This window comes from Lepidothrix coronata, unplaced genomic scaffold (assembly GCF_001604755.1).
Source record: "Lepidothrix coronata isolate B3197 unplaced genomic scaffold, Lepidothrix_coronata-1.0 Scaffold7, whole genome shotgun sequence".
In the NCBI taxonomy this organism is placed as follows: Eukaryota; Metazoa; Chordata; class Aves; order Passeriformes; family Pipridae; genus Lepidothrix; species Lepidothrix coronata.
Window position 1 is genome coordinate 4,693,392 of NW_016690187.1, and position 17,478 is coordinate 4,710,869.

The 17,478-nt window shown below is 38.0% G+C and overlaps 1 protein-coding gene across 1 annotated transcript in view; it reads right to left on the bottom strand.

Moving 5' to 3' along the window:
- The window catches only part of PARD3B (par-3 family cell polarity regulator beta), a 400,197-nt gene that overhangs the window by 266,433 nt on the left and 116,286 nt on the right, over window positions 1-17,478 (bottom strand). The window contains exon 3 of the mRNA XM_017837617.1: window positions 16,102-16,270. Within this exon, the coding sequence (XP_017693106.1) occupies window positions 16,102-16,270 (169 nt within the window). The remainder of the gene's footprint in view (window positions 1-16,101; window positions 16,271-17,478) is intronic.

Genomic DNA, 17,478 nt, shown 5'->3' on the forward strand with positions numbered 1-17,478 from the left:
TAAACAGCTTCCACTTGCAGGCATCTTCAATTAGACTCAACAAGTATTCATGTCTATTCATGTGCTTTCTGGGAATAACCTCGAAGACCAGTCAGCAGCTTCTAGCAACACAGCCATCCAGTTAACAGAGTACACTACAGAACACCCTTTGCAAAACTTCTGGGTGGGCTAAGAGGGAAAACATCTTTAGGAATACGAGAAAGGAATTTTTCACATTATCCAAAATAAAATTCAACCAAAAATCACTTTTTTTTTCCTCCAAGCCTTTCCGAAGTAATTAATTTATAGGCAAAATCACAAAAAAATTATAGAACATTGGTCTAAGACAGTAATTCTTCAAATGTTTCAAGTGACTGAAATTAAGATTATAGCTGTCAGTTATAATACTAATTATAGTGGCTGGGGCTGATGACAGCCATAATTACTAGATCTATAAAAGGAGTTTGAACATGCAACAGTTTCCTCATTAGATGCTAACAAAGCTGGAGTGATCTGTACCACATTCACTTTCAGCACATCTTTGTCATTACAGTTGGAATAAATACCAGCACCTGATGTTGAGGAACAACTAGAGAACCTAATGATCTTACCCTTCCTCATAGAGAGCAACAGTTTTTATATGCAGGTAATCCCTTCTGTGCTGACTTCCACAGGAAATCAGTAAGAAAAGCAAAAGTAAGACTTAAATTTGTGTCCTGGTATTGAGGGAATGCTTAAAAATCAGAAGGTGAATATTGTTTTTTGTGCCAAGTGATTACCATCTTTGCACCATGAGCTGTGCATGTTTTTACAAGGAGGCTCTGCAGAAAGGGTTTGATCACCAAACTTATTCATTTTGTGTGATTTTCCAAATGTGTCAGTATGACAAAATGAACCAAATCTCTCCACTCAAATATTCCCGTTCTTCACATGAAGCTTAAGAGAAATTTGTTTCCTCTCTAGGCACACTTGATAAGAAGCTATATAAAAGCTAAACCCAAGAAGCATTGGGTTTTTAAGTTACTCTGTTCTTTAAGATAAATGCTTATTCGTTAAAATAAATTTTTCTATATACGACCAAAGTGTTTCTGGTGGCCTGTATCCAATTTTCAGTCTCTCCTCAATACAACAGATCCTGAGACATTTTTGTGTGATTCAGTATAATTAAGTCTCCAACTCCTTTTGACATAAACATGAAAAGCTCCTTACACTCTTCAAGGCCACCATTCCAGCCCCTTTCCTCATTTCTGTTCTTCTTTTTCCACAATGAAAAATCCACAGAAACTCAAAGAGGCTACAAAAAATTCCCCACATTCAACTAAAGAGGTCAAAGATACGAAGGGAGGGGGACAAGTCATCCCATCCAAAAAAAAAAAAAAAATCACTTATATCAAGCTCACTCCCCCTATCAAAGCCAACACTCTGAAACCAGATTTCGCCTTTTTCCTGAGCTATCTTCTACAACCAGCTCCTCATTTTTTTCCCGTTCCTCTGGCTGAGAGAAAGATGAAGGACCTATCCCCGTGACTGCTGGGAGACAGGACCCCCATTTGTTCCAGGGCCTCCTCGCAGCCCCAGCAGGTGAAAGACAATGTCTCCTGTCTCACACCACTTCAGCACTTCTCTCTGCTCTCTCTGTTGACTATTGCAAGATGCTGCTTTTACTACATTCTCCATCCTCAGTTCTGAGATCTCCTTTTACTTGCTTTTTGTCACTGTTTTCCAGAGAAACTGAAGCAAAATGACGATTTTCAATTTACAGCTGTCTAAACTATGAAACCAAAGTCTGCAGGAGCAGCAGGATTATAAAGAATACTGTTTTCCAGTTTGGGAAGATGGCCCTGCAGCTATTTGCTCTCTTTTTATTCTTGCAAGTTTTTGCTTATTGCCATGAGGCTATGAAATTTATGGTGCTCATCTGGAATGTTTCCCTACTTGCACAAAAACAACTGGATTTTTTGGCTATTGTCTATAATGCTTTCTCTTTTCTCCCAATATGCTGCAAATTTTAGGGTCCTACACATCATTTTCTTCTTGAAGAGAAAACCACCAGAGTCTATTTTCTTCATTTTTTTAAAATGTATTTACAGACATCTAACAATTTCTTGTACAGAAATATCACACATCATAACATCTCTGTGAAATAAGTCAGCTGTAGTCTTTAGCTAAAATTATACAAAACAGTCCCTCTGGCCCTTATTGTTTTACATGCACACACCACAAAAACACAAAACCAACCTTTTACTAGATAATAATAAATTGAACCAAGGTGTTCTCTCTAATAGTAGAAAACACATAGCAAATAGGAAGATGGGATTAAAGATTTGAGAAGAAATGGTACTTTCCTCCTCGGCAGGGAGAGTCCCTTATCATCTTTCACGAGACAGCAATTCTCAGCAGTTCCCTGAGCTGACACACTCTCCTCCATCTCCCCTCATCTCCTTTGTGGCTCAGGCTGCTCCCTGCCACAAGAACAGCATTCCAGCCTGCACTTCTCCTACGGGCTCTTTTATTTTTCCAGCGTTTCCCTGCCTCCTCCATACTGCATACTCGGGTCTCTTGAAAGCAAGCGTCTCCCTGGCACTTCAGAGAGAAACCTTCCCAAATCCCACTGCCCAGGACTCCGCCTGACTCAGGAGCCGAACCACATCCATTATACATATATGTCTTTATTTGTTCATCACCATCTTCCTTAGACGTAAATAATATGTAATGAAAAACCATCACCAATACTATTTATTACAGACATGCTATAGACAATTATACACATTTTCTTAAGAGATTCTATCAGACATTTTCTTCTGTCAGGAAACAGAATGTTGTCTTTTTCCTTACTGCTTTCCTTTTGTCATAGTGCGTTTCCATGTTATTCTACTCACGCTTTGCATTTGTGCTGAACATTTATAACAACCAGTGTAAGCTCAAACACAAAATTCATCTTCCTCTGAATGATGAGACACACAGAAACTCCTTCCTGCATACCAAGTTGATCATAGAAACACATTTTTTTTACAAACCCTATTATTTTGTCCAGAGCAGCACTTTGTATTTTAAACTTAGGAACTCAGTTTAAAGAAACAGTCATCCTCATCTTGCAGCATTGCATCACAAGTTTATGGACAAAGAAATTCAAACACATGTTCAAGACGAAAATTTTTCTCATGATGACAGCTTTTAACCTCAATCACTTCAGGGTGTGCTTCCCCTTTCAAAATTTGCACCATGTACCTTTTACTATGGTATCACAGCACCTTCTAAGCACACGTGGATGTATCAGCCTTATTCACAATACATACTCTTTGACAAAGCTGATGAGATAAAGTCCTGCAGTTTTCCTTCCTTAAATTCTATCACTTAGTTTCGACTGTAGATCAATCTTTTCCTTTTATTAGCATCACCCTCAAAGATAAGTATCTACACAGATTCATGGTTAACAGTGTATTTTCCGTGAACTCTTATGTTTTGGAAATATTTTTTTTTAACTGCAAATATGGCTGAAACAAGCATATGGTAGAAACCACACTTAGATTTAAATTGGTTGCATTAGGGAAAAAAAAAAAAAAAAAAAAAACACTGTGTGGGTAGTCTAGCACTGGAATGAGTCATCTGGAGAGGTATTGGAACTCTTATGTTTTGGAAATATTTTTTTTTAACTGCAAATATGGCTGAAACAAGCATATGGTAGAAACCACACTTAGATTTAAATTGGTTGCATTAGGGAAAAAAAAAAAAAAAAACAAAACAGAGGAGAGAAGTTCTGCAATTTGTACACAATTAAAACCCGAAAACTTGCATCAACACAATGGCAAAAGAAACATCTCCATACCAGATGTAACCCTATTGTCTTAGTTTGTTTAGCTTGTAACTTCCCCTAAAAAAGCTGTGTACAGGCATTAACATACCTTGAACAGGAGTGTGCTCTGCCTCACTTAAGCCCTTTGGCAGTTCAAAAATCATCATCTGATGTTAGGAGGAACCTGATTAACCAGAAGTGAAGGGCTTAAGAACACTGTGCAACTGCAGGTAAACAATGCAAGGTCTGGAGTTCAGGATCTGAACATGGTCAGGGGAACTCTGGTGCTCCAGTTGTCCCTGCTGACGTCCCCCTAAGCTCTGCAGGGTTTCTAAGCTCTGAGTTCTAGCATTAAATTTAAGGCCTAAATTTAGACAGCTGAGTACTGCTCAGGGTGACCAATATGACAAAGAAAATTATTCCTATCCCTCCTTAATTTTGCACATTTGCTCAAAAGTCTCTTAGTTCATGAAAGCACAGTTTACCCTCAGCCTGAAATCCCTTTATTCTTTGAGATTTAGGTTGTAGGTTGCTGTTACTGGGACAAATTCAGAAAAATGGTGAAAACAACGAGAGTTTATCACCCAAGAGCATTTTTGGTAGGCTGAGCTATCTATAATGCAGTCAGGATATGTACTGAAAATCGATTTTAGCATTTCTTTGGATGCAAACACTCTCAGATGATTTTAGGTAAGCTGACACACCAAGGAACACGGGAAGCACAAGATGTGCATTGTTGTGCTACTGCATCAGTGATAGTAGCATAACACATTATGAGGTTGGTTTGTTTGTTTTTCCAGGTAACAAGGAAGAATTATTTGGGAGGAGAACAAACGATACACTTGGACAGAATACCATAAGTGGGTAGAAGAGATTTTTACAGTAAATCACCTACACAGTTAAAGTCATAATTTTAAATTCGTGAATATAAAAATGCTGACTATGATGGGAAAGGAGCTGTTCATCAAGTGTGTATCAACCTGTCAGCTGCTGAAGGCCATACCAATGACAATCACCCTCTGCCTGCTTCCAAATTACATCTGCCAGGACAGACAAACAAATTATTTTCTTACCTGCAGATACGTACAAATATTTCTTCATAGCTCCTTCTCAGCAAATCATAACAACATTTCAAGTCAGAGTTGAAACAAAACACCATAAATACTATATGCATACACACACAAATGTGAAACTGCACTTCAACATAGACAGTTCTTGGCTGGAAGAGCTCTGAACAGATACCAAATGAACAACCAGCATGTAAACCGAGAAGTAAAAATTACTTTTAAACTGGTTCTGTTATGAAACAGGTCAGGCACTGGAAACAAAATTACAAGCAAGATATTAATTTGTATTTAAATACATAGAAGATCATTAATATATGCCTATTTTTCTTTTTTTTAATCAGAGAATTTTCTTGTTAACAGGGATACAGACTTCCACTCAGTGCTTTTTGAGAGCACTAAGCAATCAGTGTGAGTAAATTTGGTCACCTTCAGATTTATTGCTTAACACCACCTGAGGCATCATGTAATGGTTCTGCCATGTACTTCACATGTAGCTGACATGAGCTTGTATGTTCTGCCCTGTGATAGGACTGTACAGCTTCTTTTATTTCTTAAATATGTAACGCTCTGATGATGTGACTTCTATGTTTAAAGCTAACTCAAATTGCTCGTAATAGCACCTATCAATACAATTTCAAATCTAAAGCTATCTGTTCTTCCCAAAGTGCACACTGCACTTTTTAAATTCCCATGGATACGAGATTAGATTAATGAACTAGGATGATGTAACGGTTAAGACAATTGACTTAAATCTACAAACAGAGGAAAATCCATTTCCAACAAGGACTGTCTTTTACATATCAACCCAGTGCAGAAAAAAGTACTTCCCTATCCCTCTAAATGAGGTGTAATTTTTCTTACAAACTAAAATTAAAGCAATGGCCTACCAGCCAACAGCAATGGCTTTAAACAGGTATTGTTTTGGGGTAGTGTTCCTCAGTGCCAGGTATTTCAAAATAATTACTTTCTCCAGTTGCATGTGCTGTTACATATTAAGTCAGATTTCAGTTATGAAGTCAAGAACTGTTCTTACAGTTTTTATGACCAGAATGAAATTTCTTTGGTCTGGTTGTTGTCAGAAACAGGGCCTAATGAAAAAATTATGGAATGTTTACAGCTATTGCAGTTTCAAAGACAGGACGTGCAAGAATCACCTACACACATTATTTCAGTAATAAAGTTTATCTTTTAGATCCCATGTTCAGGATCAAAATCTGTGTCCCCATGATAAGAAGTTAGTCGCTTTTCCTCTTAAGGCACTAAGACATATATTCATCTACAGAATATGTACAAATAATGCCGATACTTTCCTCTCATTTCAAAATTCTTCTCAAAAAATTTCCAGCTGAAGGACAGGACTTGAGTTTGGATCTTAACCAGGTATTCTCTTTGTGCACTTAAGGTCACAACACGTGCCAGACATGAGCAACTTCAGGATCTTCTCTATCAACAGAGTGCCCCTATTTTCAGCTCCTCATCAGAAGACAGGGAGCACGTAGACTTACTGGAGTCCTGGGAGCACCATGACTCTGCTCCAAAGGGTCCTGGCTACAGGTACCACATGGAAGAGACTGAGCAGAGGGGAAGGAGCTGCAGCAGAATCCTCCAGGCATATGGATCAAACAGCTCACAACAGGGAGTTGCGATTTTTTTCCTCCCAATTCAAGCTCAAGCAAAGCGTGCAGCTCCTTCCCTTGCTGGGCAGACTGATCAGGAGTTACGTGAAAATACACAGGTTATTACAAAAGACAATCAGCACTTTCCACTATGGGCCAGGATTTCTCTTACTCTGGTACAAGTGAAGCGTCTTTATGAATCACAAAACTATTTTGCATCTACTGATAATGTACATCCTCCAACTCACAGCTTCAGACACAAGATCAAAAATTACAGCCACTTCAAACAGTTTGGGGTTTTTATTTGGAGGGAAAAAATTGTCTTACATTAGAATCTCCCTACGTGCATGCGTGCGCACACACACACACACTTTTTTTGTTTGCTTATTTTGTTGGTTTGTTTGTTTTGGGAGTTGGGTTTTTGGTTTGGGGTTTTGCTTTGGTTGGTTATTTTTTAAAATTTAATATATTTTAAATGACATTCAGATGTCAAAAGAAACTAAACTCTGGATACACTTAAAACCACCAGTTGTCTTAGTCATCCACCTTGCTGGACACAGGAAAAGTGTTCATCTTATTAAACAGACTGGTTTTTTTTTAAGCACATATTACCTGTAGTTACTGAATTTAAATAAATCATTTTAGGGTAATATATCCTATAAGATTTTAAAACTAATAGATCTCGGACTCTCGCACCTCATTTTTATTCACAGATTAAAAGGTGAAAATAAGTATTTCTTCTATTTCAATTCCCAGTCCATTTCTCAACTTCAAATGAAATACTTAATGAACTGTACTAGTTGAATAAACTGACACAAAGAAAATATTCTGTGCACCTGCAAAAGAGGCCACGCTGCCAAAAGCTGGTTTAGCACTTCAGCTAACATCAGTTAGAGGTGCTTATGCAGTCACTTTTCCACGGTTCAATGATTTAATTTTCTTTAAAACTTTGGCAGCTAAACTGTACAGCTTGAATATCACTTTGGCAGCATTTTATTGCTAGTAGTAGAGCAGCAAAATAATTTTTTTGAAAATTTTAATGGTATTTTAAAGAACAATCACAAATTACAGCATTAGTATATTTTTGTAATATTTAAATATGATCTGTGTTTTATATATATGATTTAAATTAAGAACCTTTTCTGGTTTTCCTTTCCTTAATAAGAGATGTCTTACTGTTATTATTTTCTATTCCAGTCATGGTAAACTAGTTTCAGTCTCAAATTTCAAACTTCCTCCTGATGATTTTAAAGGACATTTAGATAAAATAGTGAAACCTCCTGATCTCGAAACTTTCTGCAAGGTTTCAAGGATTAAGAACATAAGAACAGATATAGTGGATCCACCTCACTCAGTATCCTGCATCCAGCAGTGCTAGCAAAGACTCAGGGAGAAAGCATAACAGTGTTGTATCCCACCAGCTTGCAAAAAATAACATTTGAAATATTTCCAAATCTGTGTGTTATCTGGACATATTTCCAGACATTGGTGAGCACCTCCTGTGAATTTGTCTAATCCTATTATAATTCATTGATTTTTGGCGTGTTACATCAAATTACACAGTTTAGTTGAATGATTCATGAAAAAAAATCAGTTTAGGGTTGTTTTGCTTTGTAATCTGTCGAACAATAGTTTGGTTTGATACTCTAGTTTTTACATGGTGAGGAAATTCAATAATCACTCCCTATTGATCTGTCTTAATACTTAAAATGGTAAGATGACTATTTCTACAGAAAAGTTAAAAAAGGACTCAGAGAGGGTTACCTGTCCCTTTTTGTAGGAGGCTGAAGAAGAAATTACCAAAACACTCTGCAGGATTTATCTTTCCAGTGAAGATACTGCATCCTTCTTTTACTTAATGTCTACAGTAAACAGACCTCACTCTAATGAAGTAATGATTTAAGAAGAAAGAAAAACATAAATCAACAGCCAGTGGGTCTATGGGAAAATTGTGCAACATACTGGTAGGGAGGTGCATCTTTTTGCAACTATGTTCAGGTGTAGTAAGTAAATACCACAACTCTACATTTTAATTGGCTGATATTCTAGATATCTGTTGTGAGAAACAATCATAAGCTGAAGTGGCACTTAAAAGAAGAGGGACAAAAACTGAACTGTTAACTAAGGCTCTTGAAAGGGTAAATTCGATAGAAAGCAATGAGAAAGAACTACATGGCAATGGGCAAACTGACTGAATGATTTAACAATTATTTGTAACTTCCTTAATAATGGCTTTCATTAAGATAGTTCATCTGTATACAGGAACATGTTCATATGGAAGACAACAGTAAACAATCATTAGTGAATAAACCATGCAGAAAAAAAAGCATTAAAACTGCATTAGTTTGGTTCCTTAAGGAAAAAAAAAAAGGTGATCTACTTCCTCAAGGCTTTCAGCTGAACTCTTATTTCTTTTAACATGAACAATTTCAAACTATCAATCAGCCAGGCTTCACAGGCTCGTTTGCCACCTGAAATACACATTTTGCCATATTGCCTCGGAGCTAATACACCACAGAGTACTGCAGGGAATTACAAACAGACACACTCTCCTCTGCCTTACCCAGCACTAGAGCGTACTGACAGAGGTGGCACTGCAGCTTTCCAGTGGGATATTACGCTCCAGCCTTTCAAAGCCTTCAGCTGCAAATATTTAGCTTACCAAGTGGGTTGGTCTGTTCCTTTTTAAGAGCTCTACCTCTGAAACTAGCCACGCATCATAACGATATACAAAATACTCACAAAAAGAGCAACATCACAAAATTAGTAAACAGACAGAAATCTGAGGAAAAACACTGCCATCGAATAAAGGGTGTCAAAAAGCACCGTTGCCTTTTGTAATAGAATTTATTCCATCATTTTAAGTCCCATTCATTACCTTCCCCAAAACCTTCCCTGAGGCAATAAAAGGCTGGAAATTAACATCTCAGCTAGAGAGCTACTGCAGAAAAGTCTGTAACTTGTGACGGAAAAATATTTTTCTCCCTCCTTAACATATTTTCATGGGGATACTCCTCTTACTCCAAAGTAAGGCATTTTAAACCAAGTGCAAAGGGAATAGAGACAGGGGGAATAACTGATGAGAAATAATCTTTGGGGAAATCAGAGACAGAAGGGCTATTAAAGAGAAAAGGGATTCTTTGGTAACCAACTATGCACATAAATTTATTACCTATACTAGTATTAAGTTCCTGGGTACGGTTAAAGGAAGGAAAGACTGGCTTGTTTTGTAAACAGGCATCCCAAAGACAGAAAAACACGTGGAAATTTTATATATATCTTTTCAGAAAGCATTACTGTATTCTTTTGCTGCAATACAAAGATAAAGCAAAGCTCATTTCCATGAATCAAGGACAACTAAGAAAGACCAAGCTTAAGTCATGAGGTCAAAATATACCAAGCTTCCACTCTGACTGAAATGAAAAGTTATCTTCAAACCTTTAGCTTGCATGAGAACAGAAACCATTTGTTTTAGAAATGCAAGTAGACTTGAATTGATCATCACAATTCTTTTAAAGCAGATTACACTGAGTGCTGCAGAGGAGAAAAATCTATCAAGTACAGTGTCATCCTCACAACACCTATGGCAAACAGCATAGGGCAATGTTTGATGATATCACTATGAGAGCAACCTTCCAGAACACTGGAAGAGAATACAGTTATACTTTCCTTGAGGAAATAAGCAGTAGTCCCTCAAATCACAGAAGGCAGCACGTGCTTCTATAATGCCTTTCTTTTGAAACTTACCCATTTCAAAATGTTAGTTTTTTTGCAATCATGCAGAAGAGAATTGTTATATGCATGTAGTACACTCCCATGTACTGACAAACATCAGAATGCTCAGCCAATAAACCGACATTGTAAGATCAAGATGAAAAGAATAGCTTTTATGTAAGAAAAAGTGTCTGTCCTACTTACTCTGACACAGCACGTATGCTGTGTACAAGACATTAGTAACATTTTGTTTAGCAAATTAATAGCTTCACATCATATGTTTTCATAAATCTTAAACACAATCACGAGGTTTCCTCTGTATTTAAAAACACAGTCTGTATATATCCAGAGTATCTCAACACCAACTTGAAAAAGGACTAATCAAATACATGCTGTTTAAAATGCCCCCAAGCCTACTTACAACGCTACCACTTCAAAGAGGATGAGAAAGAGAAGAAATTCTTTCTGAGCTCTGAAGTTACACAGAAATGGACAACATCCATACCCTGGAGGCAACAATTTAAGCCCTGTCAGACCTATCAAGGGAGAAACTGCCAAAAACTCCAGGAAGAAACCTTCCCTTCAAGTCCCTTGGACTTCAAACTAAGACACTGCCAATTGAAGCACCTCTGTTGACTGACTTAGCCACCCAAACACAAAGGGCCATTCAAAGTAAGTGTTTTAAACAATCCCAGGAAGCACAGTTTAAGCCAGAGCAAGCCCAAACCCACAGGAATACATGAAGCTAATTGAGTATATTCTCTACTGTAAGAGTGGATAGTAACCTTTTCCAAATGTTAAAAAGACATGGCCAGAACATCAACAACTGCATCAAAATGGAAACCCAAAACTTTCTAGGCTTAGTACTCTTGTTATCCTGTACTAACCAGACCTTCTGAGAGTTGAAGTATTCCCAGAAATCTCTGTTTTCAGGAAAAAAATGCCCATGGCAAAGACACCACATAAGATGTCCAGAACCAAAAGAACTGACTGCTCAAAAGCACAAGTGCCTCAATGTAGCTTGAACTCCAACTACCATTGCCATGCAAGCTTATTTTAGGAGAGAGACCATAATTAGCTATTCCAACCATTATTCACACCTAAGTCTTCCACTTGCCTAGAACATTGATCAGATGGGAGAAGGTGTACATATAAAAGAAGAAAACCTTCTTAGAGATTTGCCATAAAACCAAGGCATTCAAAATTTGAAATACTAGAATAAGACCTTTCAATGGGAAAAACAGGACACTTGCCCTACTTAGTAGTGAAAGCTTTCAACAGGAGGAGCTAAACTCCTGTAGTTTACAAGAGAATTTTTTAACCTGCCATCAGTAACTGTTATAAGCAGTTATTTCTTTATCTAACCTCAACTATAAATAAGCACTAGTAAAGGCATAAATTCATTAAGAGCCTAATTTTATTGTAATAGTCAACAAAGCAACCTAATTATAGCTGCTTCCAGATTGTACTCAGGAAACTTCAGGATTCCCAAATTCCCAAAGAAATGGAAAACCAAAAAAATCACAGAGATACCTACTCATACCTCACTTTTTCCCCTACCTTAGTATTCAGAAGCAACAAGTATCACGGAATACTGCCTTTTTCCAGGCAAAATCCTGACTACTTAACACCAAGGAGACGAGCAAGAGAAAAGCAACAACTAAGTTTGTGTGGACTCGACCATCATCTACCAAATGAAGCAAATGAAACACAGCCAGTCACGAAGGCATTCCCAGCTCAGAGTGACTTGTCCATAAGATGGATACTCCGTAAATAAATTAGTGCTCTCCTTCCTGCCCATATGGACGGAAAAGGAAAAAACAAATTGACATAATGAAAATAACTCCCCCTTTCCTGTTCCAGGACCTGCCATGTGGGGAAAACCACTTGCAAACAACAGTAAAGTATTAGGTGCAAAAGGAAAACAGAAGGGCCATTGGCACGCTTACGGGTGCACAGAAAATTACAAGATGGTTTATGAGGGCCATAAACTCTTTCACTGGGGTGTAGGTTACCTTACATTCACCTGGGCTGAAGTCATACTACAAAGTATTCAGCATACTGTGATTTCACTGTTCAGTGCAAGGTTTTGTCTTTGCACAGTTTCATAACTAAGAAACATGGCAAAATGAAGAACCCCAGCAGTATTTGGGGTTAGAGATGTTGAAGTTCACCTCCATTCCATTTTTTTAAATGTAAGTAATCTTTTTCAGCATTTAGTTGCCTGTATCATTCTTTAGAAACTGTTGTCATGGCCACATCATTAGTGTACTCTGGGAAATTCTGCTCACAAAAAAACAGTAATACAAGACAAGCTCTGCTGCCAACTTAACAACCGTGTCTCAATGTTCTCATCCACAGAAATATCAAAATCAGTAGATCAATTTCTTTACCGTTTCAAACAGCTGCCTGGACATGTTAAATGGTTGTGTGATTCTCTGAATTTTGTAATATATATTAACAGGTGCTTTATTACCCTTTGTATTGTAGCATGAAATGCTTTCTTTACCCAATCACATATTCTGTCAAATTGGGATTTTTATTTACAACAGAACTGTACTTATTTCATTGTCAACTGAAACGTGTACACCAAGATTTTCAGTATTAAAAGACACTGTCAGCAACAGCACCTGATAATCCAGCTATGAGGGGGGAGCAGGGAGGCACTCAAATATGTTTGCACCTCACCTTATGTTAGGGGCATAGTGGAGACAGTGTTCATAAACAGCTGACGTCTTCCTGAATTTTTCTTAAATTAAATATAAGAACACACAATTTTACCTGTTTGAGAACAGAGCTAGCTTTAAAAGCAGAGAAGTGTTCGTTTCAGGGAAAACAAAACAGATGGCTGATTAATTTCCTGAACTGCTTTAAGGAGATATATACTATGTATTAAGACAGTAATTTGATAATAAGTAAAATGACCGTCAACAGTGTTTAGTTTCATGTGCTTATTAAGCATCAAGCACTACGTATTCTCCAAGCAGAGCACTAACCAAACACTGTTTCTACATAAAACTTTGGATCTGGTTTCATTAACTACAAAACATCCAACAGAATTTAACAGGCAAAATTGCTCCACAATCTGACAATTCACATAACAATGGATTGCCTGCATTTCCTCCCTAAAGGCATTCTGGAAAAATACTCCGAAAGGTAAGCACATGACAGTTCTTGAAGCACAGCTCTATCATGGAAAGCAACACTTACTTGCTGCATATATATTCAATCACATCCTTGCTCCTAAAATAACAACAGCTTTATAAATTAATATTATTTATTTCTGCTAGCAAGTGGGAGTCAATTCAATAACTAGACAGGAAGCCAGACTACTGTGGTTCATGCATCAATGATATTGATGCAACCAAATTGTCCTTCTATTTCTTCATTTACTTTTCAATTTGCCTCTAATGGAAATAGGGACATAATTTAAGGTCCAGGGACTTGTACACAAAAGATAAAGGCAAAAATTAAGTTCAAAGAACTGTAAACCACGCTGTAAAATCCAGAAGAGAAAACAATTACATTTCCCAGTACAAACTGAGTTATGGGACTAACAGGTAGTAAATCTTACATTTACCTTGTAAAATAAACCAATCTGAAACAGAACTGATGAGACAAACACATTACATTTATGTCTTCCTTTTTTTAGGAAGCAAGCACCCAATTTAACTTCAAATATATGTTAGTATTGCACTGAAAACAAAACAGAACCCTAATTGCTCCTCTCATGTTCTAGTTTGTCGCCTTTATGCTCTGTAGTAGCAGGATTTCATAAATGCTCTGAAATTAACTATGTGGGAGCTTACTGGTGAGCTCAAGAGCTTCAGCACTTAACTGCTTTACATAAAATTCTGGGAGGCTGAAGTACTCTTCTCTCCAACCCTCCATCTATGCTCAACAGTATGCTAGACAAACCACCTTTTTTTTTTTTTAAACAGTGCTCAGAGGTATTTGGAGAACCATCTCTACTTTCTGAAACATGCTAAAATGTGATAACACAGTGCTACTTAAAAATGTGCAATAAATGAAGTGGCAAACCTCTCAACCATCAAACCTAGAGCTACAAACTTTTCAATACCTCATGCTTACCAAAAACACAGCCAAATACACACGAGTTCAAGTTATGTCAATAATCCCTTGTCTCAAGATTTTTAGTTATGAGAAATTCTTGTGTGTCATTAAATATAGAAAAGGATCTTTCTATTCTAGAACATAGAAAAAACCAGATGTGATACATTAACACAGAAATTTTACTCTAAAAATTCTCATGCAGTTTGAATTTCAGGATTTTCTAGATCAGGCATAAAAATGAGCACAGACTTCTGTTAGAAGTTAAGCTACACAGCGTCATCCAGTGAGCTTTAGCAGAAATTCCTTTTGTTAATTAGCCTTTTCCTTTAAAAATACAATTAAAAATAGACCAGTGAACATTCTATTTCTGAACTTGTAACCAGACTACTCCACGAGAGCAGCTCAACTAGAGATAGTACTTCTATCCTAACCACCCCCCTTTACCCTCAGATTTTATTGCACACCGTTCGGAGGCCGCCAGCAGCACTCAGGAACACGAGGTGAACTCGGAGATGGGCTCTGGTGGAATGCAGAGAAAGCTCTCCTGAGCATTATTCATCTGCTTAATGCTGCTTTACAGACAGGCTGTAAGAGCATTCACCTTCAATCCAGTTTTGAAAGCTTCTATATCTAGTGCTTAGGTGACAGCTTAGCCTACTTTCAATCCAAGAAAGTATTTCAAACTGCTTTGTGTTCAACATACAAGATTCCAGCTCTTTATAATTGGAAACCAGTGTTTGAACTCCTGGCCTTCCAGGTACACTTAAACAACACAGGGGACCAGAGCTGTAACAGTTCATGTAGTACTCTCTGATGTAAGAGGGAATTAAGCAGAAGCCTTTCTTAATGACAGTCTGCTCACTTGAAAGTGAGAAAGGCAAACAGACCCAGCTGTACAACTTCTTCAAAGGCAAAAAGCTGAACTGTTTGCAACCAGCATCTCCTCCTTTCCACCTCCCACCCCAAAACAGGGCACTAGCTCAGGTAATCAGTAAAAGTATTTGCACACAGCAGTTTTCCACTCATTGAACCCAGGTTCATCAATAAAAATGTTGGGGTTTTTTCAATGACTTTCTTATATGAAAATCCATTGCACAGGTTTCATCCCATGCACTCTTATAATATTACAATGAAAGATTGTCAGCAACCTACTCAGTCAAAGAAGGGAGAAAAAAAAAAGAGATCCCACCTGTATGGATGGGCGGAACATAAAGCAGGATACAAGGCTCAGGTGCAAAATTGCCATGCTCAGCTGCAGTCCACATGGTTCAAAACCCAACCTTCATCCTTACAGAATCACAGAATATGCTGAATTGAAAGGGACCCACAAGGATCATCAAGTCCAACTGCTGGCCCTGCACAGGACCATCCTCAAGAGTCACACCATGTGCCTGAATACATTGTCCAAAAGCTTTTTGAACTCTGTCGGGTTTGGTGCTGTGACTGCTTCTCTGGGGAGCCTGTTCCAGTGCCCAAACACCTTCTGGGGGAAGAACCTTTTCCTAACATCTGACCTAAACCTCCCCTGATGCACTTGCAGACCATTGCCTCAGGTCCTGTCACTGGTCACCCCAGAGAAGAGAACAGTGCCTGCCCCTCCTCTTCCCCTCACGAGGAAGTTGTAGCTGCAATGAGGTCTCCCCTCAGTCTCCTCTTCTCTGGGTCAACAGACCAAGTAATCTCAGGCACTCCTCGTATGGCTTCCCCTCAAGGCCCTTCACTGAACTGTATTCACTGAATTCCAAGGCAGACAATGGGATGCTAAAAAAGCCCATAACTTTTAAATATATAAAATCAGACTACAAACATCCACAGAAAAAAGGAAAAAAAAGAAAAAAAACATTTAAGATATACATACCCAGTTTTAGGGCAGAAGGAGTCACTTCAATCTCACCAATGGGCTGAAAGGCCGCCAGCTGAGTTGCCACCTCCGTCTCAAAAGAGTCTGGGCTATTTCTGTCTGTCAAATTGCCATTGGTGCCATCAGTCTTACGGTGAGTTTCTTGTTCATCATAAACAGCAATCAGCTAACAAAACGAAAGATAATACAGTTTGTATACTTAAAGTATTCCCAGTCTTCACTCTTTTTTAAAAAAATAAAACTTATCCTTCCTTTAGAGTATAAAAATAATGACCTTATTTCAAAACAGCTAACAACAAACATACAGATTCCAAAAAGCATGTACTTTTATGTTTAGACTTCAATATGATTTCAATGTGTCTTAAGTATATGCTTCAGCACTGCCCTGTGCTGACATGCATTTCTCAGGGTTAGCATGCTACATCAGTGAGCATTTTACATTATTCCAAAACACTTACAGGTGAATATGCTTAAAAATGCAGAACAGCATTTAATTCTTGGGGTAGAGAGTGTTATTATTCTAAAAAATTTTAGTGCTACTGACTGCACAAAGGTAGCACAACCACAGGAGCTGTACTAAGAGAGCAGATGCACTTTTTATTTATAAGAACATAATAATTACATTCCAAGGACAAGATAAATCCAGCACAATGACAGAGTGTGAAGTCTCTCTAGTTGTCCAACCTATGTGTCTGTAAGGATGAGTTTCAGCTGTGTACACATACACCTGCACTTCTCTACCCACCATGCATCAATGACTTCCTCCCATTCTCTCCTGCAAGCTTACACCAGGTACACTGTTTCTGAAAACTGTCCCTCAGTCACTGACTCTTCCACCACCTCAGAAACACAGGAAGGTCAAGAGTAAGCAATGACAGACTTCGAAGTCTGATGTCCAAGCTCACACTAATGTGGACATGAAAATGACAAATATCACCAGAATCATTACTTTTTGCCTCAGCTAACCCAGCCTTTCATAAGGATCTTCCTTTTGGTTCCTACTGATACAAAGTGATCAGACGTGTGTATGCAGCTTCATCAAGAAGGGACTCACATACATATGGCTGGGTGTATATTGTGCTACAGTTCCAGGAAAGCAGTTAAGTGTGCAACAGCTCTGGGAAAACAAAACAAAAAAATATTGATTCCCTATGAACCTAAACGAAGTAGAAGACATGCTGTTCTCAACCAACAGGACACTTGGCACCCCAGAGCCCTCTCCAAAACCAGAGGAGCTAAGAACAACATTTTTGCTACCCCATCACCTGATATGACATAGTTCTTGTGCCTAATAATTACTGTACCTGATATTTTCATCTTAAGGTGCTCATTTATTTTATTTTTTCTGAACTCCTTCAGATTAATATTTTTCCC